This window comes from Python bivittatus, unplaced genomic scaffold (assembly GCF_059951505.1).
Source record: "Python bivittatus isolate LINGU-HERP-01145 unplaced genomic scaffold, Pbiv_v1 ctg000120_np1212, whole genome shotgun sequence".
Lineage (NCBI taxonomy): Eukaryota > Metazoa > Chordata > Lepidosauria > Squamata > Pythonidae > Python > Python bivittatus.
In genome coordinates, this window is record NW_028277037.1 from 7806173 (window position 1) to 7832811 (window position 26639).

Genomic DNA, 26639 nt, shown 5'->3' on the forward strand with positions numbered 1-26639 from the left:
AAATGTCAGAGCAGATGTTACAAAGCTGTAAATCAGTCAGACATAGCCCACAAAAAAAATATGAGCTGGAAAATTAAAAGCATACTGAATGTTTGATTGCATCCTAAATCAGTTTGGAATAAGCAGCATGTAGTACACATTTACAAGAATATAAGTACATATTACATTCCTTGTTTTGGAATCGCTCTTGGTTGTAGTAAATTAAGTTGGTTGAACAACTTCTGATTTAATTTTCTTGTGATTTGCCCTATCTGCCTCAGCAGGTGGCAGTGGTAACATGACCTTTGTTGTTTTTGGAAGCTAAACAGTGTCAGCCCTGGTTAGTACTTGGATGGGGGAACCATCTGGGAGTTCTTGGATTGTTGGCTAGACTAGAGCATCAAAAACACTTCAGTAGACAATGGCAAATAATTTCCGCAATGCTACCAAGAAATCTATTAATGCTGTCACTGCAGTGATCTTCTGTACTTTTAAAAAATGTATCTGCTAAATCTGTCCCTTCATATCTATCTGTGAGGAGGCTTGCTTGAATTTTATACTAATGCTCTTCACCAAGCAGCCTTCCATCACAAATGCGTTTTAGCAAAACCCCTATACTATATATGCACCAGTCTGAAATGATTCCATGCTTCTCACTGATATATTCCTAGTTCCTTTGCTTTTCCACAGTCACCATATTTCAGCAACATTTAGGCATTTTATATATTTATGGTGTTGGCACACTGGCAGTAGATAGACTCCTCGGCCTGAGCCAAAGCAAATTTGCCAGCAGTTCCAACAGCTCTGCAGAATGAAATTTTGCCAAGGTGTCCAGGGATAAGCCAAGACCAAACGCCAGATCGTTTCTTGGCTTTAAGCCTTGTTCTGCAGGACAGGTAAATACGCCAGGAAGTTGATCAAGCAAGTCAGGAGCTGGGCCCTTGCCTGGAATGAAGCATGGAGAGAAAGCCAAGAAAATACCATGGAAATCAACATCTCATTTCAGAAGCTGCTTGGATTATTGATATAAATTCTCCTAAATTACCCACCAAACTTCTTTTTTGTAGAGAAAAATACAGCAACAATGGAGAAATCACTTTTGCCTTAGTTCTTCATTTTTGCCTCCTCAGTCATAATTTCAGTCTTTTAGGAGGGATATACCAGATCAGGCATGGGACCCTTTGATCCAACAAGTCCTAATTTAACTTTTGAAGTTCTTCTGATCTAATGCCTACTTCATTCCCATGGCAACACCTGCTGCCTTGGATTGTGCTAATGCCTTCATTCTTTTACCCCATTAGTTTGTACCTTCTTCTTCCGAAAGTTTTCCAGGCATTCTGTCCTTTCCATGACTTTGAGGTTATTTCCAGATGCCTGGGAATCTGTCTCGTGTGTGTGTGTGTGTGTGTGTGTGTGTATTTCTGAAATGTATATAGTGTGCTTGGTGCACACATCTGGGACCTGAACTTTATAATTAAATGTACAGTTATAGGAACTGTTGCTTATCTATCACTGAGTCAGAATATTGTAATATAACTTTACTGTATTTTTTTATTTTTTATTTTGATAGAGTGTGAACGTAGAAAAGCTCCAAGGATCATCTATTAACATTGCAAGTGAAAACGGTTTGCTAAAAGCTGAATATCTGTATGCAGATTCCTCGTTTCTGACTTCAGTTGCTGGGGACATTTTACTAGGGAATGTTCACGGTAAGAGGGCAAAAAGACACTATTAGAACAATACTTCTTTTACAAATGCCTTTTTAAGGAAAAATATTCTTTTTCGTACCCAGTGTAGTGCCTGCCTATGTTTATAAAGCTGAATATAGTACAGCCATCTTTCAAGTGCCTTGGGAAGCTTCCAAGTTGAGTCAGATATTGAAGATAACACTATTGTATTAATGAATAAAAAGGGCTTTTTATAAGATCACCTTCTCAGAGAGGTGAGACGTATCCTGAAATGAGTTAGAATGTAGGTGTCATTTACCAGAATCTGCAGTTGTATGTACAACTGCCTATGCCTAAGAGTTTAGATGTTTAATTTAAAAATTTATCGGCTGCCTATATTAGATAAAACAACCCTAGGTGGCTAACACACACAAAATTGATAAAAACAGGATTCAGACTCAGCATTCTAACAGTATCCACTTAGAAAACATAAAACATGCTGGGCTCACCTCCCATCCTGACCCAACACCTCAGGGAAGACCCAGAGCTGAAGGCGTGGATGGTAGGGGTCCTCTGTATCTCAAGGGAAGGCTGTTTCAGAGGGTAGGGATAGCTATGGAAAAAGCTTGCTTCCTAGGCCCCACCAGGTGATGACACTTAATAGAGGGGACCCAGAGTGAGCCTGCTGTATCCAATCTAGAGGGATGGGAGAGGCAGTCCCTCAGATAGTCAAGATGTCACCCACACATTCGAAGCCACCCTCCTTTCGTGTGCATCAAAAAGGGAGTGGGGCTTCTGTCGCACAGTTGCTGCCCCTGCCACAGCCTCATATTCTAGTGCAACCTATGGGTCATTCTGATTTATAGGGTAAGGATTAACTTCCATACATTGTAGGGCTTCCATTTGAGTAAATATGCATAGGTTAACATTCTGAGTGAACCGTAGCACAAGTCCAGGCAAAATATTCACTTACCTTCCCGATTACTTTGGTCAGAAACAAGAGAGCTACCCATCCTAAATTAGGCTGGGTTAAAGTTGCTCCTATAAGAAAGAGTAGATAGAGTTGCGTGAAATGAATGAATTCTGTCTAAAGACCTTTCATGGGACAGTATGAAAGTACAATAATTCAACAGAATGTAAGCAAAGACAGGAAAATCTGACTATCCAGGATTTAGCAATACTTCCACTAGGCAGCTATCTATCGTGGTATGGGGGAGCTTAAAGCATTGATGTTAAGGTATGAACAAGAGGCAATAGAAAAGCGATTGAATTTCAAAAGCAGCTTATTTTACTGAAAAACCTCCAAGGGGATCCAGTGTCTTGAACACATGGAATTACCACCAGGTGCAATGTATCAAAATATTTCAAAGCACTGTGCTGTTGTCTTGTTTCCAGCAACTTTTTATTCATTTACAGTGGTACCTCGGGATACGAACACCTCTACTAACGAACTTTTCGGGTTACAACCAGCTCTGGCTGCAAAAATTTACCTCGATGTGCGAACTCCACCTCGGGGTACGGCCATTTTTCTGCCCTGACACGTGGTCCGTGGCCATTTTTCTGCCCCTGACACGTGGTCCGCGGCCATTTTCCCGCTGCGCCGCATGGCGCCCGGCCGTTCTCCTGCCACGCTGCGCGGCGCCCGGCCGTTCTCCCGCCCTGCTGCGCCCGGCCTTTTTCCCACCGCGCGGCGCCCGGCCTTTTTCCCGCCATGCCGCGCGGCGCCCGGCTGTTCTCCTGCCCCTGATGCGTGGTCCGCGGACACCAGAACAGATTAACGGTAATTACATTGAACCTTATGGGAAAATTTGCTTCGGGGTGCGACCAAATTCGGAGGGCGGAACGGATTAACCGGATTTACATTGAACCCTATGGGGAAATTTGCATCGGGTTACGACCAACTCAGGATACGCCCAGAGTCACGGAACGGATTAAGTTCGTATCCCGAGGTACCATTGTATTTACTACTAGGGCTATGGGTCACTTCACTTGTGACTGACTCTATGGTCAGAATATTGATGCAATCTCTATGTAGTCCACTTATGTGCTGCTGACTTTTCACCATAGAATTCAAGGTATATGGGGCGGGGGGGTTCTAGGCAGTTTCCCATCCAGGTAGTGACCAAACCAAGATGTGCTTAGATTAGCCGGTTGGCTGCATCACTTGTCCTCCTGGACCAAGGTGGTTGGAGTTCCAGTTTTGTGAATCTCTGTTATGCTCTTGCCTAAAAGAGGATTCATAATGCCTGGCTGAAATCAGTAAGCTACCACCCTATTTCTGGCTGTCACTCTCTGGCTGTGTGCGTGATGAGATATGGCTTGCTATGAATGGCAGACTCCAGCCTGATTTTTACAATGAACTTGAATAGTCCCATTCATGTTTCAGTTAAAGCATCCTTAGTTGTTAACTCTAATTCATCACATTCTGGCACATCTTGGACTAAACTATTTGCAAACTGACTTAGTAGGTGGTAGTATCTGGTTGATCTTGTCTGAATTCAGAAGCCAAGCATGGTCACTGATTAGTATCTGGATGGAAGATCTTTAAGGCAAGGTTCCTCAACCTTGGCAACTTTAAGAAGAGTAGACTTCAACTCCCAGAATTCCCCAGCCAAGAAAACCGTATGGACATGTTTATGAAAGTTATACATTTTGGGAGCTCAGATCAGCCTGGAGACTTTTTAATATTCAAATTAAAAACAATTGTAAGAGCAATCTTTATAATAATGACTTTAAATCAATACAATGTAGCCTTTTTGCCTAAAAGTAACATGCGCGTGTGCACGCGCACACACACACACACACACATATATATATATGTGTGTGTGTGTGTGTGTGTGTGTAGTTAACAGTCCCAATAAAATACTATATAAATAAGTTATTATCGTAAGGGAGATCCGAGTCAATAACATCCTTTTGTTCTGTAAATGTAACCCATTTTCTGCTGCACGGTGCACAATCTTAGACCTCTCTTCGGAATGATTGGAAAAAACTGGGAAGTTTTCCAAATGCACTATCTGTGCTGAATATTAGGGATTTCAATCTGTGACAAGATACAAAATGTAGTAAAGGATGGTGCCGCAACCAGCCTATGGTAGCTGGGGAACTTCAGAAGCAAAGGCAGTGCTTTGGGCACATCTACCACATGGCCTCATGCCAACCTCCTTATCGATTGCTCTGGAAATCACACCCTAATGGGGTGGAAATTACAGCGATCAGTTCTAAAGACAATTTGGTTGAAACGTGTGGAGGAAGATCTAGCAATACTAAGATCCACTAGACGCAAACCAAATGACCCACAACAGACAGACACAGAAGAATATGCTGGATGACATCGGCCGCGTGCTGTTTACGGTGTGGATCATTCCTAGATGCAGGCTAAGGACTTCAAGATCTGTCCTTTTTCCACATTGCTAGAGCAATGTGTGAATGCTACTTCAGAGGGGCCATTGCTGTAATGAGTAGCAACATTTTGGCAACAGAAACAATGCGCTTCTCATGCTGGTATGTACCCTTTCCCACTGTCAGTTTGGGAAGGAAATTAAAGCTCTGTCACACAGGAGAGTTGGATCTGAATCACTGCCGAGAATAGTAGCTTCGTTATTCTTGGTAGAAATTATCATTAGGGTGCTTTGTGGGATATAGTGATTTGGTTGGAGGTGCTTCCCTGGAGTTTGGGATGGTTGAGACAGAAGTCCAGTCATTCCACTGCCAGCTTCCATCCCACTCTTGGTAGAGTGCCCTGTGTTCCGGGTCCAGGGATTCCCATCTAGCTTTTGAAGGCGCTGACTGATGTGAATATCCCGTATTTTCTATATTGGTGGTTGGGATGTGGGTGTGCAGGCCATCTAGCTGTAACTCATCCAGACTCCTGGTCTGCAGATTTTCTGTGGGCTTGGATAACTGTCAGTATAATTCAGAGCAGAAGTTAGTACTGAACAGTAAGATTATCCATCAATCGTCAGAATTTCAGCATTACAATAATCCCTCATTTTTTTTCCAGCTCTTCTCTTCAGAAGTTTTTATTCTTCCTTCTCTCCCCACCCCATCCCTGCATATAAAACCATTTCATTTTCTTTTGTAATGGACAGATGCTGGCTTAAACTCTGGCTGTTATGCCAACTATTAGAAAAGAGCCAGGAGGACTGGGCACACACACAGACTTGAATAAATAAATACAACTTTATTTTTTTAAATTAAGGTCCAAGGAATGTGTAATAGCAATGCTGAACCATGAGGTTGGTTTACTGGGTCTCATTCAAAATTTTTAACTGATAGGTTTTTAATGTAGACAGTCGAGTTTGTATATAAATTTGGCTGTCCATAAAAGGCCGTTTTGAATATTTTCAGGCAAACATAAAGTATTCTGTTCTCACACCCTCCCTGTAAAAACACATACTTGTATATCAGGGTACAGCAAAAAGCTAGAGTTACAGCCAGTTTATTGATAATTTGAACATTCAATACCATTATTCTGACTGGAGCTTTTTGCTACACAATGTTCTAGAAACGTCAGATTGAGATGTACCTCCCACATGTTTGAGAGTAACTGAATGTGACTTATTTTTGAGCATACATGTAGAAGGCTGTGTTGATGATTTATGTTTCATGGGAAATTAAAGTGGTGCAAATCTATCATGAAAAAACTTCAATATAGAGATAATATACAGTAACTTATTGCAGCTGGTGTGTTCATGTTTGGGAACATATTTGGAAGGCTTGCTTAATTTCTTTTTAATCCATCTTTTGGAACCTTAAATTACTGGATTTTTTGGTCGTAAAATCATGACTGGAAACCCTGTGGCATAAAGAACTAAGTCTTGAACCATCCTGTTCATCTGGTGCAGTTAAGAACATTCCTTTTGAGGTTTATAGTTCCATCATAAATGCATTGCTGTTGAAAGATGTTCTGGTGACTTCAGTGGAACTTGTTCCTTGAAACATGGCTTATGATGACAAACTTATGTCCATTTAGTAAAGTGAGTTGCACCATTTGGATGAATCCAAGTAAGCTGATTAGCAATTTGTACATTAGGAATAGTGGGCGTTGGCTGTTCAGATGCTTTTGGAATCCAGCATCTGTCTGACCCTGTGATTGTGGCCAATGGACTAGGGTGATTTGAATTGTATAACCACCAACAACTGGATGGCTAAGTCCCCCTTCTCTGCCATATAGTCAACTAACTGGCAAAAACACAATATAGGTAAGAGATATGTAGGATCATATTATGCTAAATTTCAACTGGCTACCTAGATATCACTACAGTTGAGGGTCTACAGATTGAGGCAGAGTACAAAAACTATAAAGTAAACAAATAGCTTTCTCAAGAAAGAGACTCTTGAGTATGCTGGCTTCCATAGAGAAGGACAGCTTTGACTTACAGTATATCTTAATCTTTACAGAGCAGTAAAATGTAGACGTGCCAAAAAATGGTTCCAATTATTGTTCGTGAAGAACAGAAAATAGGGATGAATCAATAATGCATGACCGTTGCCTCAACTTTGCATTTGCTGGATGTCAGCAGTAGTGGCAAATCAAAAGATAATGTGTATTTACATTTAAGACAGGATGAAAATTATAGAGTCCATTATATCCTGTTATTGGTGGAACAGTTATATGACCACACAATTTTTATAAAAGTTCATCTTCAAAATGACATGTTGAGTTTGCTTCAGCTGATTTGATTTTGCTAGGCTTTGTTGATCCTAAAACATTTATCTTTCCTTGCAGTTATAAACTAAAAGTGACAGCAAATTTTATTTGAAAATAAGAATGTAAAACAGATTCTTTTTAATTTAGCCATTGAAATAATAGGTTCTAATTATATAATTGCTTTATTTCCAATACTTGTGCCATGTGGTTTTATTATCTGTGCTTTCAATTATTTTGCTCTTGTTAATTATTTTTAGCCAGTTTGAGCACCATGCCTTAGGAAGAGTAGCAATCCAATAAATAAATGAATTATAAAACTTAGCTAGAGTTTGGGAGTGATCACAATACAGCAAAGAATAGCAATAAGGAGTTGCTATGATAAAACAAAAATAAGGGTAGAACTAATATTTTAATTAATGTTAATAAGCTAGTTTGTGCAAAAAGGTTATTATATGCATAAGGAAACATTTGGTATACGGAACTTTGCAAAATATTTTAGCTCAGGGAAAAGCAACCTGTGGCAGTCTGGAAGTTGCTGGACTATACCTCCCAGCATCTCCTAGCACTCCCCAGGGATGTTGGGGGATGCTGGGGGTTATAGTTAAGCAATACTGAATCTTAATGTAGTAGGCCAAGCTGTGAATGACAGTTTGATTGCAGTACAACTCCCGGATTCTGCTGGTTTATCAGCAAGCCAGCCAGGAACTCTTCAATTCACGATTGTTTCCCAGTTCATATGAATCAAGATATCAGTGAACATGGTTGGAACTAACCAGAACATTAAACTGCAGTTTATAACAAGTTTACTGCTACCCAGTTTGTTGATTATTTATTTTAATTGAAACTGGCTAAAGTTGGTTGCAAAAGTTAATTGGTTCCTATTAGGAAGAGCATAATGTTCTGGAGAGGGCTCCAAGCAGTGTAATATACATAAGTATTTGCTATGAAATTTATTTATTTATTTGTTTGTTTGTTTGTTTGTTTATTTATTTATTTATTTAACTTGTCCCTGCCCATCTCCCCCCAATGGGGGACTCTGGGCGGCTCACAACATATTAAAACAATAAATAGATATACAATTAAAATTTATAACAAATGAAGTTGTTTTTCTTAAACATAAGAATGATTGCTGCTTTTTGGAGCAATAGTTCCAGAGCTATACATGATTGATATATAACAACACAAAAATGATAGTTAATTGAGGGCTTCCTACTTTATTTACCAGATTTCATGAAGGAATTGCATGTGTAGGCAGACTTAGGGTTATTCGTAGGGTTGACCAAACAAAGTAAATGGGTACATTCAGTAAGAAGTCTGTCTCCCCTTTCCCATGAATCCATTTATGTCTCTAAGCAGCCGACAGATGAAATTTTGAGGTTGTCCATTCAAGCAGAACAGGGAGTTGACCAGTTTATTGCTTGGCTCCTGGTAAGACAAGATTCAGGACACAATGGCATATGAGATATTACACTCCAAACTATAACCTTTCTTTGGTCTGCCTGCTGAAAAACGCAAACGGTTTTCTTCTTAGCATTTATGTCTTTGGATTTTTTTTTTATATTTATTTTTAATTATTGACCATTGACTTTCGATTGTACCATGGTCGTTTCATTGCAAAATTACAGAATATAGCCTTCCAAGACTCAACTAATTGTGGCAGGCAAAACCCAAATAAATAAATAAATAAACCCAAAGTCAACACTTATTCGATGCTGTGTAAGATTCATGTTAACTGGGATATATTAATATTCCATTGAATTGATAAATATAATCACAAGCCTCTTCCCTGTCCTTTCTCCAATGTTCTCAAGGCCATAACTCAGGAGAGCAACTGGGGGCTGGAAGGACAGAGTTGCTTCTCCCCAAGCAGAGTTTCGTGCTAAATTAGCTTTGTTCTAGGAGGCACAAGGGCATTCATGGGGGAGAGGAGTCAAGAAAGTCAAGATGACAGCCAGAACTACAAGATTGACGCCTTCTCTTTTTATGTGCAACACACACATCGTGTGTGTAACAAAGGCAAGGTTTTGATCATATGGTTGTGGCCATCTTCTTGACTTTTTTTATTCTTTCTCCCCCCATGGATACCCCTGATTAGATGGAATGGCTATACATTAGTGTGCTTCATGTGGTCCTAATTAGATTTGCTGTGACGTGCAGAGCTTTATCCAACAGAGGAACACTACATTTTGGAAAGTTTATTGAGAAGGGCCAGAGTTAGTTTGCACTTCCTTTCTCACCACTCTCCCCAGGTTTAGTTTCGAGCCAAATTCTACCTGGAATCTGCCAAGCAAACCACGGACTGGCTCTTATTCTTCAAGGAAACAGCAGTGCAAAAAAACAACAGTTTAATAAAATAAAATGAAGCTATGGTGTGATAAAAACAGCACTGTATCCCTGCAATACAGTATGGAAAATAAGTTTGGCAGTGCCTGGAAGATGCATCTTTGTCATTTATTTGTAATGGCACTATAATTGCTGTAATTTTTCCCAATGCCAAATTGTTTTTTAGTCCAAACAAGAAAGTAATAATTTCTGGTGCTTCTCTAACTGAAGGCTTTCAGATACGTTTGGTTTTAATATAAAGCTGATTTCTGTGGCTGCATTATTTGTTTTTTATTTACAGTTTTAGAGCCCACCCCAATTACAAGACTCTGGGTGGGTTACAAGAGAGTTAAAAATATAAAACAGCGCACAGTATATGAATTCTAAACACTCCCCCTGCCTCCCTCAATGAACCCCTCTAGTAATCAATTTGAGTTAAAAAGCTCTTTGGAAAAGGGCTGTTTTGACTGCTTTTCAAAGTGCCACAAGGGAAGGGGCTACATGGATCGCAGGGCATAAAGAGCTTTAAAGTTGGGGCAGGAGGCATAATTGAAAAGGCCTGCCATCTGGTCCTCGTCCCCCTAACCTCCAGCGGGGAAACTGTCAGGAGAACCCTTATTTGTTATTTTCATCTATATTTCTGTAAATCCAGTCATATGGACTGTTTAATTCTGTTTGTGTGTACATACTATACATAAGAACCTCTCATTCAATTCATAGCTGATTTTATACCCCTTTGGTTTCTTGCTTATGCTCTCATATGAATTGCACTGTATGAAATGACACTCACATTTTAAGGTGCCAACTGCTCTTACAATTTCATTGCAGGTGATATTACCTTGGAGACTAAAACAGGAAGCATCACAGTTGGTAAGTTGTTGTTGTTCTACTCTCCTTGTTCATGTTGTCCTTGCTTTTAATCAGGCAACACTGCTGTGTCGGTTGTGTGGGTGGATAGTTTGGGCAACCGTAACAGCCGCTGGACATTCTTTAATGGGGTTGGATTAAACTGTTTGTCTGTGGGGATTTTAGTTCCACATTGGCCAGTTTTACTACAAGTTCAACACAATTTCCTGTCAATGAATATAATTCACCACAGCTTTATAGCAGGGTGGCAGTTAAACCCATTGGCAGGAAATGGGTATGTTCATACCTCGTGCTAAGCAACCCTGTTGCTTATTTGATTTTGATCTAATGTGTTCTGTGAATCCACTCATTGTAAGTTTATAAACCATGAATTCTGATGTAGCACAGTGGGTGACATTAATCTTTCTATCTGCTCCAAATACTGGTCTAGATGAAAAAAATCTGCTTTTAAAGGCCATATTGAGTTAAGGTCAAACAACAATCTAAGGAAAGCACACCTGGTTTGTAAATACTGTGTTTTGGCATATATACCATCTACACTTTCTAGATCTTTATTAATAATGTGCGCATGTGTGTGTGTGTTAATTTACAAAAACTAAGCAAGAAACAGAGAGAGATTTTTTGGGAATTTCCTGAATCTCTCAGGCATTTTGGCTTCCCTTGTGTATATTTGTTTTTAATGTGATGGGCTCCCATCTTAAATTAAGCAGAATGAGAATTCAGTGGTTATACCTAATGATCTAAGCCTGTTAATCAGTTGTTCATTCTTGTACTTTAGCCACTTAACATAAGAAAAGAATTATTTCTCAGTAGTCTGTTGGCAAACAAAAGAAAATTATTTCGATAGTGCACCAAGTCGGGTTTTCAAACTTTTTCAGACTGCAGAAATGTGTTAGATAAAAACGTTTCCCAGAGCCCCTGTTCAAGAAGCAAAGCTCTAGTGATTGAAAATTGGCTACTTTTGTGTGATTTTTTTTCTTCTTTTTTTCTTGCCCTTCATCTTTCATGAAACTCCATCAAGTTTTTGTGGAATCCCAGGGTTGTGTAGAACACAGTTTGAAAAACTGTGTAATAAGTCACTATCACATTTCCTGCGGAGCAAAAATCTCAGCTCAAATTGACATTGAAGGCACCGAACAACACTCGACTTTCACTGCTTCCTTTCTTATTTCCTCAGACACATGGTTTAAACTAGTTAGCCTATATCTGAACCAACCATTCAGTGACTTGTAGAATTTCCACTGTTAATTGCTTTAGAAAGAACAAGAGACTCACATTTTAAAAGATAAAAACAACAGATGAAGAAGGAAAAATAAGTAACTGGAGAAAATTACTTGCATAAATACATTTTGGCTTGGTTGCATTACTATATTAGGACATGAAGATGATCTGGAAAACAATTTCAGATGTAAAGGACAACTATTGTGCTGGGATTCCCATGCGTAGAGTTAAAGAAGAGAAAAGCTGTGCAGGGATTACCGTTGGACAGATGTCCATGAACGAATTTTAAGCAGCATAATTGTTTTAAACAGAAAATTAAATCATGGAGGACAATAGAGAAGAACTTTGCAGAACTTGAGATAGGTGACCAGGTTATAGAAAAGAGTTTTCCTAGACTAGATAGAGAAACAATAAAGTCTGATAACCGTAAGAAAAGGTTGGAAGTCTCGGCCTCCTCTCCCATAAGCTTTTTGAGTTGATATGCCCTAGCACTGCCTCCAGTCTTGGTGTAAACTGCCAAGGGGATGTGTTTACCTGGTGTCCTCCCCCTGATACTGGCGAATTAGGAAAAAAGATGATATAAATGAACTAAGTTCAGTAGTGCTGCCCTTGGCCTATAGCAGGAAGACTTGTGACAAGGCAAATCCACCCCTTCCTTCTTTGGGAAATAGATCAATCTCACAAGGTATAAATAGAATCAAACTTCGTTTGGTTTTGTTTTTTTTTAAGAAAAAGAGGAAATATAAAAATTCCTTTTTTAAGCTTCATTAGTCACATGCAAAACATTCAGTGGTAGAGCAGATAAAATACAGAGCTGCTAAAAATACAGAGCTGCTAAAACAGGACAACATAAAAGACAATACAAGATTCTGGGCAGACACAAGATGATATTGGTTTGCCTCTAGTCTAGAGGAAACCTATTGTAAAAAAAATCCCAAAATCAGTAAAAAGTTTACTGAAATGTACAGAGAACATAATAACAGAGAGAATAAAGCTTAAACATCCACACTCAGATTAAAAGTATCCTTACACAATAGTTCCAGCTTAACATTTTTCAACTATCCTTTCAAAGATAGACTCCCCCCCCCCCCCGAAACAGGTTTCTCTCTGTCTCTGTTCTTCCTGGACTGTCTTCCCAGATCCCTGAGGATTCCAATCAGTTAATTCCGAGGCTGCTGTGGAGATGGAAGGTACCCTGTTTCTCTTCTCAGCCTCACTTCCCAACTTCTTTGTTTTCAAAAGTCAAATACTCTTTTTCTTTTAGCGAAAAGGGAGGTGCTTAGGGTAATATGATTTTGTATGTGAGGGCTGCATCTGCCCTTTCTGCAGAAGTAGGCTGCATGTCTGAGATGAGTGAATATGGTATGAATCTCAGATCCGTCTGACTGTCAGTGAATATAGAGCTGCCCATTCATTACAGTAACCAACAGAATTACAGTGGGCAGATAAAGAACAGAGAATAATCAAAGAGGAAATCAAGATATTGTACCTGATGGAGGGGGTACGTGGTAATATATTCACTGGCTAAGAAAGTGCATGAGATTATGTCTTGAGAAGAAAACTAAGAACCCTGAGTTTGCATCTGTTTGTCTTCAGATAATACCAGAGAAGCTATTAAAGATGTGGGATTTGACGAGGAGTGAAAGAGAAGGTGGAGATTTAGATGTTGGTGCTTTCAGCATACTATATAAACAGCATAGATAGCTAAGGGAATTGTTGATACCGCCAGGACAGTATACATGGAGGAAGCAAGAGAGCATCATGTACGTATGATGAATAAAGGGATAATGGGTAAAGGGAAGGGGAAGGGGAAGCATTCTTCTGTAAGCAAATATTGAAAGAGCAATTAGGGTAAGAAGAGTACCAGCCAAGGGCAGAAACTTAGAGACCTAAGACATAAGAATAATCAAGAATCTAGCCACATTCAGATGCATTTGCCTCTACAAAAAGATGCCCTTGAAACCTCAGGATTTTATTCTAGGCTGTAGCAACCCAGCGCCTGGGTAAAAGAATGTTATGAACAGTTGCTCTTTATAATTAAAATAGAGGAAAGTCGATTCTTGTTTTTTTTTTTTAATAAGAAGTCAAAACATTAGCTCAGATTCAGATTGATGAGAAAATGTTGTTAAAACATACACTCGAGACATCACATACTCCGATAATTCAATCCAGATTGTTTCACCACATACAGGCAATTATTTCCATTTATCTAAAATTAATTTATGGTACTACTTTGTCTTGGTGCATTTATCTTATTTATTAGTTACATCTGGTTTTGTCTGAGATATCTACTGAACAAATACAGAATCTAGAATCCTCTGTATGAGCTATTCTTTCTTTTGGAGATTTACCCTCAAATTGCTGTAATAGTATAAATTCATTCTACTAGTATCAGATAGGTTTGGGGGCAAAAATGCCATCACTTTCATTCTTTTCAAAATGTCACTCCTTTTCTATCAACAGCCTTCCTTATGTGTAGATGCTGCTGGAGGAAATCCAGCAAAATGGTTTGTTTAATCACAATATGGCCACCTCTTCTCTCACTCTAATTCTCTTCTCTTTAAGAAGGCAACTGATGCTGTTGTAATTAACTTACTGAGAGTTTGGTGTTGATCTTTAGCATCTAAGAGTCTGAATATTGCAAATCCCAAAAAGTAAGGACATTTAGATGCCAAGTCTGGGAATCTTAAGACCATAGATATCACAAGGTAGCTTTTCCTCTGCTTCTGTCCCACAGCTCTTTTGATGGTTTCTCTTCCTTTCACCCATGGGCCAGCTTATCTTTAGCTGTGCCAGTACATCTGAACAGAATATGGCTATCTGAGGAAGATACTCTGCTTCTGCTCCACAAAGCTTGTGAAATGGAAGATTCTAAGAGTTCAGTGGTTTATTCCTCCTTGTTGTCTCTAACTTTAGACCTTAGACCATCTTCTGGCCTTTTTCTGCATTCCTCTTTCCTACAACTTGCCTTCTCTCATTGATCATCTTGGTGCTAAACACTTTCATTAACCTTTGCTCTGTTCTACTTCCTTCTTTTTTCCTGTTTCTCTCTTTCCCTCTTCCTTCCCTTCCTCTTCCCTCCCTTCCTTTCCCTCTTCTAATTTACTTCTCCCAGTGGCAACACCTGACCAATCTCATAATACAGAATTTAGCAGAAGGTGGCAGCATCTAGCCAACCTTGGCTTATCTCAAAAAAGCTAAGCAAGAATCGATATGGCTAGTACTTAGATGAGAGATCACTGGGAAATCCAAGAGCTAAAGGCTACGCTGGGCAGTTTAAAAAAAACAACCCACAAGGTAGAAATGGCAAACTACTCCCATATTGTTGCCTAGAAAGCCATATAGATGTGCCATATGCTTATCTGGAATCAAGCTCGATGCAAGGGAATTTTTATCATTTTATCTTTTACCACCCGTCTATTCCCTTCTGATTTTTCCCCTTAAGCACTGCCCAGTTGGGAAAATGTTTTGTTTATTGTACTTGGCTCTTTCCACTATGCTAATCCAGACCTGGCCAGGAGAGGAATGTGTCTGGTTAGAGATTTCAGTCAGTATTGAAATTAATCCCAACCTCCACAAAGCACAAGGTAGTTTCAGCTTTATTCTTCCAATACACTCAGTCTCTCTCTCTTTCTCTCTCTCTCTCTGTGTATATACTGTATATATGTGTGTGTGTATGAAACACACACCCACATATATGAAATACACACACAGATAGAGATCTGAAACATAAGCATCAGTGAAAGATGAAGCCCTAATTACTGACAAATATATCTGGTAAAGGATTTTGAAATTAGAAAAAAAGTACGGTATGCTTGATGACAGAAAATAATCATGTTCTTTCTGAGGGAACATTTGTTGAATTTTTCATTGCTGCAGTTTTCTTTTATTTTGATTTCTCTGTGCTTCCTGTACTTACTGAGATCCATATGTCCCATTGCTCAATAAAACATTTTCCTGAGTAAATAGCATAGTTATGATCATGTTTGTTCACATTAACACACTTGGAGGACACCAAGTACATTATATGAACCAGCTCTGAAGTTTGCATGCTCCATTGTATGATCTGGGAATACTTTTTAAACTGTTGTTGCATCATGCAACAAATACATATTAGCACAACAAAAAAACAATTAGCTCAGGAATACATGCCTATGATAAGGCATGTATTTTACAGAAGAGCAAAACGGATGATTCATATTAATCCTGTAGAGTAACTGTGATGTGTTCATTTAAGGAAGTCAGATAGGATTTAAGGCCTCTTATAATGGAGCTACCAAGTACCATTAGAGTAGACATGAGGTAGCCTCCTTTCAGTCAAGCTCATCTAGTAATTCACATTCAGGACCATGTAATTTTCTTGGTAACAATCTGAAACTGGTTACTGTTACCTTCTTCCAGGACATCTACAGGCCTGGGGTTCCTTGGTGGTCTAACTAACTCCAACCCTACTTAACTTCTAAACAAAAGGTTGGTTGGTTCTTGCAACTGTTGAAACCTTAGTAGATCTACAAAAGAACAGCACCAGTCAGCTTTGCAGAGGCTTCCTAAATTGAACCATTGTTTGAGAACCAGTCTGGATGCCTCAGGAGAGCCCCCAGATGATCCACAGGTCTGAGATAAGCAGCTTGAACAGTAGAAGTGCTGGGCTGGTAGGCCACCAATGGTTTAGCAACAATGTTGCAAGAAGTTGGGGAAAAAAGATTTCCCAAATAACAGTCACCAGAACTAATTGGTATAGTAAGCCACGTGGACTTATGGTGGTTCTAGTGCCTTCATCCAGTGTTCTCATGACCCCAAAGGCAACACTTAACAGGCTTCTGTTTCAAGTGGTGTGCAGTGCAGGCCACAACACCTACACTTGACCCCTTGGCCAGTCATTCAGTGCTTTGGGCAGGACATTGAGAAGGAGACTACCAAGAGGTTGGTGGTGGAGACGTTTGGCTTTTCATCACCACCAAAGGGTAGTCTGGGAATGGAGGAGAATGGCCAGAAGAAGGGGCACTCCCGAGAGAGATACCCTAGGTTCCCTTAAACCTGAGCATAGACTGATCTTGACTCTGAGTAGGGAAATTATGACTTCATAAGAGTACGGAGAACTCTTCCATGTGCTCTCTCTCTCCTTTGGACCCAACCCTGCCTATATGGATTTAGAGGAAATCATATAGGAGCTTGCCAAGGATGACACTGTCCATTGGACCATTTTGCATCATTTTTCATTGTCCTCTCAAAGCTGCCTCTGGAACAATCATATATGATGCTTTGGCATTTTTCCTTCATCCAGCTATGTATTTTTCATTCCATTGCATATAATTCAGTTCCAATTGGAGTTTTACAGAGAATGGCAAGAACCAATTTGGGCTATCTAGCTAAATAGCTTTTTTTAAATTATTATTTGTTAAAAGCCAACCACAATTTCTTACAGCATGTCAACATTAGACATGCTAAGTTGTAAAGAAAATTATGGATTGCCAGGAATTGTGTATCCCCTCCTGAAATCCCATATGCTTCAGTCTGCTGACTTCACTACTGTGGTTTAAATTCTGTACATGTATCTCTTTCCAAGACTTATTGAAGTCATATGGCTCACTATTCAGTAAAATATTTGGCAAGGTTAAAATGATGTAATCCAGAAGTGCATTCCTTCCAGATCTGTCTTTTTTTCCCCATGTTCAGCCACTCCCCCACTTTTGTGAACCCCAGCATGTTTTTACCTTCTCAGTACAAAAGACAGATTATTCATCCCAGCAGTAGCTGAAACAGAATTGAAACCTTAAACATACAAAGAATTGTAGAAGAAAAAACCAAACTTCTGTGTGTATGCATACAGGTATATGTGTGCAAACGCACACCTTGAGTTGTATTTGGATCCTTTCTATTATACACATACAGTCTCTTTTAAGTAACAGATAAAGCTATAATCCTGTTGGATCTTAGATGTAGTGGTCCTAGACATCAGAAGCTCCTTTTTAAGTCCTTGCTCAAGCTTGGAAGCTTTTGAATGTTCTTAGCCAAGTGACCATCACTTGGCCTAAATGCTTCTTCTAAGATATGTTCTAACAAATCTTCTAAAATATATAGACGTACAACAAACATTGTAAAACTAAAATGCCATTTTCTGAGTTTCCAGATGAGAGAATCCCCCAAAATAGCTCACAAATAAGTAAGTGCGTGTGCGTGTGTGTGCATGTGTGTGTGTGCACACGCATGCGCTGTGTTTTTCTCCTTAGAATTTCCAGTAATGGTTTCCAGCATACCTCCAGTATGTCAGAGCCCTTTATGGCTCCATCAAGAAGTTCTTTTCTTCCTATAGCTAAATATTCTCTAGGGCAAGTGAGCCAGGTTGTAAGGATTCATTCATTCATTCATTCATTCATTCATTCATTCATTCATTCATTCATTCATTCATTCATTCATTTATTTTATGTGGGATGGGGCTGGCTTGCTTTAATAAAAATCTACAGAAAAAAGCCCAGTAGCAAACATTAGCCCTTTACAGGCGTGTATCAAATTAGGGGTTAATGGAGTAGTAGTAATTTCCAGAATTTATAACTTCATGCTGTGGGTCAGCAAGAAATCCAGTAATGACTCTGACCTCTAATGGGTCCCATTGCCAGAATTATTTTTTCAGCAGAACAGTGAGGTCAACAGCTATAGTTGTTATAAAACAAACAATGAAAGATAGCTAGAGATAGAGAACAAACAAAAACTCCCTGTTCTTTTTGCCAAAATCTTGCTAGATTATGAGCATAACTATATTCGGTGCTCTCCTAATTCTACTACGCTTGCACTGGGTCTCATCAGAGCAATTGGCAAAGTAGAGGGAAATGGAAATAATTGTATCATATACGTTTAGTTTGAGAAAGAGTTGTCTTTGCCATTATTCTGAGACTATCCAGTTCTCTCCAGCATTCTCATTTTCAGTGGGTTTCAGTTCTTTGACATATATTTGAATAAATTTGTTTTGCTTCTGAGCGTAAGCCTGTTAATTTATCTCTCTTTAACATACTTGTATGTAATCAGCCCTTGACGGCAGATTTCTGTGATCTAGCTAAATTTAAACTATTTAAAGAGGTACAATAAAAATGTAATTTCCCCATCTCTTTTATTCTATATATCTCAGTTTCCTTTGTTATAAGGTACAAAGCTGAAAAAAGAACAAGAATTTCATCAGATGTCTCATATCCCCCAAATTTGTCTTTGATATATCTGAGCAAAATTAAACTCTCTATATTTCACCCTGAAACTATCAATCACATGCTTACCATAAAGCTCTCGTGCTAGATCAATGCTTCTTAAACTTTTTTCTCTCAGGATCCCTTCTCACTTTTAAAAATTACGGAGAACCCCAAAAGAGCTTTTGTTTGTATGAGTTATATTTATCAATATTTACTGTATTAAAAATTCAAATCGATGCATTCGCTACCTTATGATTGTTTGATGGGATTTTAATATTGTATTATTTTTCCTGAGAGCCAGTTTAGTGTAGTAATTAAGGCACTAGGCTAGAAACCAGGAGACAGTGAGTTCTAGTCCCGTCTTAGTCACAAAGCCAGCTGGGTGACCTTGGGCCAGTCACTGTCTCTCAGCCCACTTCCGAAAATCTTGCCAAGAAAACTGCAAAGACTTATCCAGGCAGTTGAATGACTGACTTGAAGGCACCAAATAAATAAATAGCTTTTTCTTATAGGCTGGCAAATCATGTTGATTTTGTAGACCCCAGAGAGGGTCTTGGGGGACCGCCAGGGTTCCTTGGACCACCTTTTGAGAAATACTGTTCTAGATCATGCCAGATGTGCTCTCTTCATGTATATAAATTCAGTGTTGCTATTTAGATATTGTTACTCCAATCCAAATCAATGTGTATTACAGTAGCTGGAGCTTCAGTATTCATCTTAAAAAACTAAAATTTCATTAATTAACAATTCATTAGGAAAGAAAGGGCACCCGTCTCCTTGAACAGTCGAATAATGTGCGGGAGGGGGAAATGGAGAATGCATGCCCAACTCCATTTCCATATGTATCTATGCATTCATGCAGTCCTTGGAGCTTCTCTTGGCAAGAAAAATAAACCCGGAAAGCATATTTTCCATCCTGTCATCCTCCTGAGGTCTTTTGCTTTTCCCTTTCTTAATTATTATTCTTTAACTTTCTGTTTTGGAAATGTTATAGCTGGCAGATTTAGGGAAGGCTCCTAAGAATTTTTTTTTCCTAAGAAGGTTTGAGACAGAAACACCCTATTCATTTGAAAACTGGGAACACATATTTCATATTTTACTAACTAAATCTGTTATTTATCATCTCCTGGGGCTATTTCAAGGTGTTGCTCAGCAACAGTGATCTTCAATCAGGGCCAGCTCTCCTGTTAGGCAGAGTGAAGCAGCTGACTCATAGAGCAGATGCTGGGGAGTGGTAAGTCGCAATGAGATGAGGAAGACCAAGTACCCCCTGGAGTAGTCTATGATAGTCAGTTGCAACAAGGACACGTTTCCATCAATAGTGTTGAAGTTGGATTAGCTGCTCCTCCTGGTTCGCTTCTATCTTCTGCAGGTACCAGCAAAAAAGGTTTTATCCGTTAAAGAATCAAAATAGTTGTGGCCCACATTCCCATGTTCTTTCTCAAATGTCGCAAAATCCCTTTGGGTTTGGTAAGAAGGAAGCTGAGACTGAAGCTGTCATTCCTGGTGTTGATTCATAGCTGTATATTTCCAGAAACAGGATGCCATAGCATCCTCCTCCTCCTCCTCTGAGCCTGCCTTAATCCAGCTTTTAGTTTCTAGTAGTAAGAAGCAGTCTTTTGCAAAAAGCACCCTTTCCTGCCCAGCTGCATTTTTTTCTGATGAAAAACAGCTTTTAAAAAACATATTCTAAGGCATTTATGCAATTCAAATTACCTATTTTCTGTAATTACTAATAGGTGATACCTGTGTTCATCTTTTCTTATTCCATAAAATGGAGAAAATTGTAAGCGGAAAAAAATTACTAGCTGCTCAGAAATGTGAAAAATTGGGATCATTTAACTGTTCTGGTTTCTTATTAATAAATCCTTGGGATAAAATACATGTTTCTTGGAAAATGAAAGGCAGGTAAAGTGCTGTCTGCAAGGAGTGTTCTTGGTTAATCTGGATTTAGGTTCATATACAGAATGAGTCTCTTTTTTGTATTCCATCGTGTGGGTGTGCAGAACTTTTAAGCAAACTTCTTTTGTTTCTAAGGTTCATACAAATCCACTTCTCAATATCTCTAATTCTGGATATGGGAGAGAAGAGAAGCTGCAACTAAAGAAGATTAATTATCTGTATTTTTTTGTAAACAAGCTTCATTTAGGATTATCAACATAATAATGCTTTTGCTTTGGACTGTGCAGTTATTCCTGCTTTCTTGAAAGAGAAAAATATTTCCCGTCAATATCAAGACCACTGAATATTTTGAGAGCTAAGCTTAGTTACCTTCACTGAATACTTGCAGATGTGCTCGCTCTTTCTTGATGCTTACTGAGTCTCAAACTATCTATTAAAGTTTAAATATAGAAAGAATACTGTGTCCTTTTCTCTGTTTCCAAACAGAAACCTCCATGACCTTTTTTTCTCAAGAGCAAAATTTCTAAGATACTCAGAATAAGCTACACAAAATACACCAATTAATTATTTGGCATTTACACAGAGCTAAATACTTTTCTTCTTTTCTTTTTCAGATTCCTCTGAAGGATCTTTAAAAGCCTCTACATGTCAAGGAGAGATAGATACCTATGTTATTCGTCAAACTGGAGAAGTAAACCTGATTTCTCAGGAAGGTTAGTGAATCAGCCATTTTAAATATTGGTTTCAAGATTTCTATGCCACCATTAAGAGCAAAATCCCACTTAAGATGCCCTGCAATCAGGAGAATAAAAATAATTAAACATATAAAACATACAAAACTTAAACTAAATTAAGAACATAACCGCCCCCCCCCCTTGTTTAATTCTTCTCCGTTCAGACCAGCTGCTATTTTGCTCCTGCTTTTTCTGGACTGCTTCCTATGACTCATATCATACCTACATGGCAGTTTAAAATTTCAGTCTGGAAAAGGGGTATTGAAATTAGGCCTCAGCCTCAATTAAATGAGATAAATATTTTCTTGGTTATTATTTTCTCTGGGTTTTTCAAAACAAAGGTGAACAGGGATGCCTAGGGAACATTCACCTCTGATTTAAAACCTATGTATTGTCTGTTCCCTAATGTTTATCTTCCTGATAAATAGGAGAGTGGATGGGTCGGCTGGATGCTGAGTTCTTTCGCCAACTCTGGTTCCACATAAGTGTGGAGCAAACTCATGGCCAGAGTTCCTTGGCTGGATTACTCAGTGTTTCCAAGCCAGAACTCTGGGGAGACTGAAGTGAAGCCAAGAGGCAGGGCCTTCCTTTCCCAAAAAGTGCATACTCAGTATTTTGTGCCTGCAGGGAACCCAGATATGCTTGAAATGTGAACACTGTGTGTGTGAGACAGAGAAAGAGCAAGGAGAAGAAGTCTTGACATTGACCAGGTGTCAGTTATTAGACACCAATAACATTTTGCAGCGGCAAGCATTCTGAGTTTGTTCCTGTGCTTCAGTGAAGGTCCTTCATAGGCTCTTGATGCCAGAAGTAGGAAGAGATTGTTGTCCATCTTCTCCTCTTGCAGCCCCTACTGTCAGGGAAGCTCTTGGAGCAGTTTAGGAGACTGAGTTGACAGAAATTGTGTTCCCTTCCGTCAGCAGGGTGCTTTCTTGGATTTCGATCTCAGGCACAAAAAGAAGGAGCTCTTCCAATTGCAGAAGCTGAGTTAGGATCCAGAATTGTAATTTTCTTCTTCTATTCCAGACCTGCTGCACTCTGTTATTTCAGCCCTGTTCAGTCCAGCCACTGAACTGAGTTAGTTATTTAAAATAACCAGCAGGAGTAATGCTGGCACCTTTGTTCATACAAAGAGGTCCCCACCTAAGGAAAGGGCTCACACCTTGCCTCTGCAACAGTAAATGCCGTTTCTGCAATAGGTCTTGGCTTTGTTTTGTTAATAGTATCATTGACCAAATCACAGAAGTTTCTGGTATTTTACCATCCATGGGAGAAGTGACATTGTTCTTCCACTCCAATTTTAGAGCTACAGGCATGGCTGCTTGCTAAGTATAAAGAGAAAAGCATTTTTCCACAAACAACTACGCTAGCAAGGAGGATCATTATGCTGTTGAAAGAGTTTTGTCTTTGTTTAATATGAATCCTTTCGCTGCTATGTATAACAGGCTCCATTACTGTCAAGGTACCTGCAACTCTTCAAGTTTCTCTGAAATTATCTGGAACTAAGGTGGAAGTGAGCCCAGAGGTCCAATTGCAGGATATCCAGACAGTTTCCAGAGAAGACCGTGTAATAGTGACTGGTGAGATATGTTGTATAACGTCCCCTAAAAATAATTACGTTTACCAATGAAGCAAATTCTTCTATAATTGATGGCTGTCTATGATTAATGAGCGAGCCAGCATCATAACCCTTTTTCATCTTGGCCTGCTGAAACTAACCAGAATTCCTTGAATTGAGATGTGTTTGTGAATTCCAGTTAGTTTCAGCTCAGAAACAATGAGGATTAAAGAGGATGAGGAGACGAGGTAGCCTAAAGCACAATATGGTTTGTCCATAGAACTTTAAATAATATTGCTGGCTTACCTCTGCATCTGAAGAGGGAAATTTAAATGTGTATGTATTTGTAACAGGGAACAGAGTTGAAAGTTTTGTTGCTTTGTTGAATCAAATCTATTTGAATGTGTGTGCGTGTGTATGTGAGAGAGAGAGAGTTCAAAAACACACACAGTGACCAAAGCAGGTCTCTTTATGTATCTGTTACATGGCTTATCTCTCTACTCTTCGACTTACACGTCTCATCCAACTAATGTCAATTTCATATTATCTAAAAGCTTGGGTAGGACCTGCAAGCCACTTTCATTTGAAACCTCACAGGCTAAGTTCCTCATTTCCATGTTCCAAATGGTGCCCATTCAACTGGAGGTTACAATAGTTATGAATAAAATATATTGACCCTGCATGTCATTGTTAAGGAATGCCCTTGTTAATGGCAAGCCAGCAACTTGGCGGACCGTGATTTTATTTTTATAAGAATGGCCTTGAAGTGCAGCTGATCATGTTGTACTTTTCGTATCAACAGAAAGAAACACATTATAAGAAAGTTTATTTTGGAAAATTAAGTTAGAAATGTAAAAATAAACCACCAGCAACAGCAGGGGACCTCTTTGATGATTTGGGATGGGGGCTTCTCAAATAGGAAACTAACCAGGCACATTGCATTTTTTCTCTGTGACAAGAATAGTGTAGAGTGTGCATCATAAATTCCATATTTGAACCCAGAGAGAAGTTGCATAAATAACATGCTTGGCAAGTTCTTTTGGAGCAAGCAAGGGAGCAATTTATAAGTGTTTTTATGCCGCCTTATGAATCTCAGAGCCACAATTAATTGGGTATTTTTAAAGAATTCCACCATCTATATTTAGCATCCTGTTCCTATATTCCAGAGGAAAGGACCGGGTTAGCCAGCACTGTTTCCAGGATAATGAGTATAACTGGTTTATAAATGGATCCCAATAAACCTGCAGATGTTGTCTGTATTATTAAACAAATTGTTTAGCCAAATATCTCACAGTTTAGAGAGAATGGTAGAACTGGGCATGTAATGATTATTCTGCTTCAGCTATTTCACAGCCCCAAAATAGATGGTTGCCTCAGAAAATGGTTCACTTTTCCAATATAGATTTGCTTAGTCATATGAATTGGTTGAAATATTGGTGAGATTTATTTCCATGCATAAAGTGCACTAAAATGTACGAAAATATTATTATTATTATTATATTATTATTATATTATTATTATTATTATCATTATCATTATCATTATCATTATCATTATCATTATCATTATCATTATTATTATTATATACACAATAGCATGAAATCACAGTTGCCAGTTCTTTAGCTGGTGTTGGCCTTCATTCGCATTGAGTTCTTCCCCAAAACCTGGGATGTTGTTATTATTATTATTTAAATTGGTATGCTGCCCAACTCCCAATGGTTCTGGGCAGCTCACCACAATCAAATAAATAAATTATAATCAAATCAATAAAACATAAAAGATCAAGATAAAAGATGGCAAGCATGATGAAAGCGAGGGTCTCTCTCTCTCCCTTGCTAGAGGCCTGGGTGAGGAGCTCTTCTGAACAACAGCTGAGTGGGGGCTATCCAGAGGGCAGGTGTTGCTACAGTGGAGATGGTGCTTTTATCAGTGCATTATCAATAATAATAAGTGCCTTATCAAGTGCACTTCTTCACATTATCCATTTGGTGAGCTGGTCCATTTGTGTGAGCAACATGATATTGAGAGAGAGCATTTTCCCCCAAATGTAGAATCTTATTCAGTTACCTTTGTATATGCAACATGTCTTCCATTCTTCGCTTCTTTGGTTTTTAAGTACTGTATGAAAGCTTCAGGTTTCCAATACTGTTGCTTAAACATTAAAATATTTGCAGTTTTTATAAGGTCTTTTTAAATATTCCCCTTGAGTTTTGGGTATGTTTTGGTAGGAAGACTTATGTACTCAAACAAATTAATTGCACAGGAAAACAGCTGTTTACAGCTGGAAAACACTGGCCCCAAACTGAAAAAAAAAGGAGGTTTGCTTCAGCTCTTACTGTGAGTTCATATTAAGAGATACTGAATTTATCATCATAGTGATTGGGTTATTACAGTATGTTTCAGTGTTTACGATTAGGAGAGAAATACACTCACACATTTATGGTCTAGATCTGTTGTTTGAGAAGGGAGCTGGATAGAGATTTTACATATAAGATCAATGCAAGTCCAACGACTGCTGCAGCTATATTCATTTTGATGTCAGGTCAAAATCTATTTGCATTTCAACTGAATAACTTCAAAGAGAGGGAGAAAGGATGGAATGTGCTCTTTGAAAGACACACTTTTCAGTATCCTGCCTCAACACTGGAGTCCAGGTTAAGGCAAATACAGTTGACTTTGTCTAAAAAGAATGATGCCAATTACTCATAGTATGCCACTGATGCTGCCAGCTCTCTCCCTCTGACACTTTGTTGGAAGAGATACTGCACAGTACAGAAAAACACTGCTGGCCTCTTTTGTGCAGGTGTGGAGGCAGAGAAGTAAGCCTCCTTGGTGCTTTCTCTAAAGCAGAGCAGAAACTCAAATAGACATTCTGTACTGAGCGGACAGTTTGTCAACAACATCCCTAGGCTGTCTTGGCCACCCAGCCGCAACTTCAGGCAATAAAAGTTGACAATGTTGGGTAGAGCAACTGCCCTGCAAGATGGAATTTAGCTAGACCAGGGCCACACCACCTCAAGACCTTGCCTGCGTGGTGAGGAGTAGACTAGCAGGATAAAGGTGGGATATATGAACTCCCTCCTTTTCTGTCTGTGATACATCAGGCCATACCAACTAGCACTTCAGGTTCCTCCTTCCTCTCCTGGTGCCCATATACCCACAGAAAAATAAACGTGGGATGTCCCTGGGCCCAAGGCAGTGTTCTTTGTAGTTTCCTCTTTAACAATGACACCCCAGGGAGCATACTTACTTCACCGGCTCAGTCAGCAGATGCTCACCATCAAAAGCCTGATGCTGTGAGCAAGCTGTTTCCACAGGTAGCAGGCAGACATCTATATGGTAAAGGGCATATTCCCTCTTTCTCACTATCCGCAACAGCCAAGTGGTCTTGATCACAACCTCTGCTCAGCCTGGTGCCTGGTAGTCTTAACCTCTTATTAAATTTTGGTGCTATAGAAGATAGAGACCTTAAATAAAGAATGTCAACAACATGGTTAGAGCATGCATAATGGCTAAAAAGCAGATAGATCTTGCTCCAGGCATTACCAAACTTCTAGA

At 39.1% G+C, this 26639-nt stretch overlaps 1 protein-coding gene across 2 annotated transcripts in view; it reads left to right on the plus strand.

Moving 5' to 3' along the window:
* FAM185A (family with sequence similarity 185 member A) overlaps window positions 1–26639 on the plus strand; it is a 42913-nt gene that overhangs the window by 6480 nt on the left and 9794 nt on the right. Inside the window, exons 4-7 of one of the 2 annotated variants that reach the window (XR_015795114.1) lie at window positions 1550–1688; window positions 10450–10491; window positions 21404–21502; window positions 22986–23103. Coding sequence is in view for 1 of the 2 variants with exons in the window: in XM_007436400.4 (XP_007436462.1) it covers window positions 1550–1688; window positions 10450–10491; window positions 21404–21502; window positions 22969–23103 (415 nt within the window). In the remaining variant the exon portion in view is untranslated. Of the gene's footprint in view, window positions 1–1549; window positions 1689–10449; window positions 10492–21403; window positions 21503–22968; window positions 23104–26639 lie in introns of both variants that reach the window. The other variant, XM_007436400.4, reaches the window with a different exon arrangement.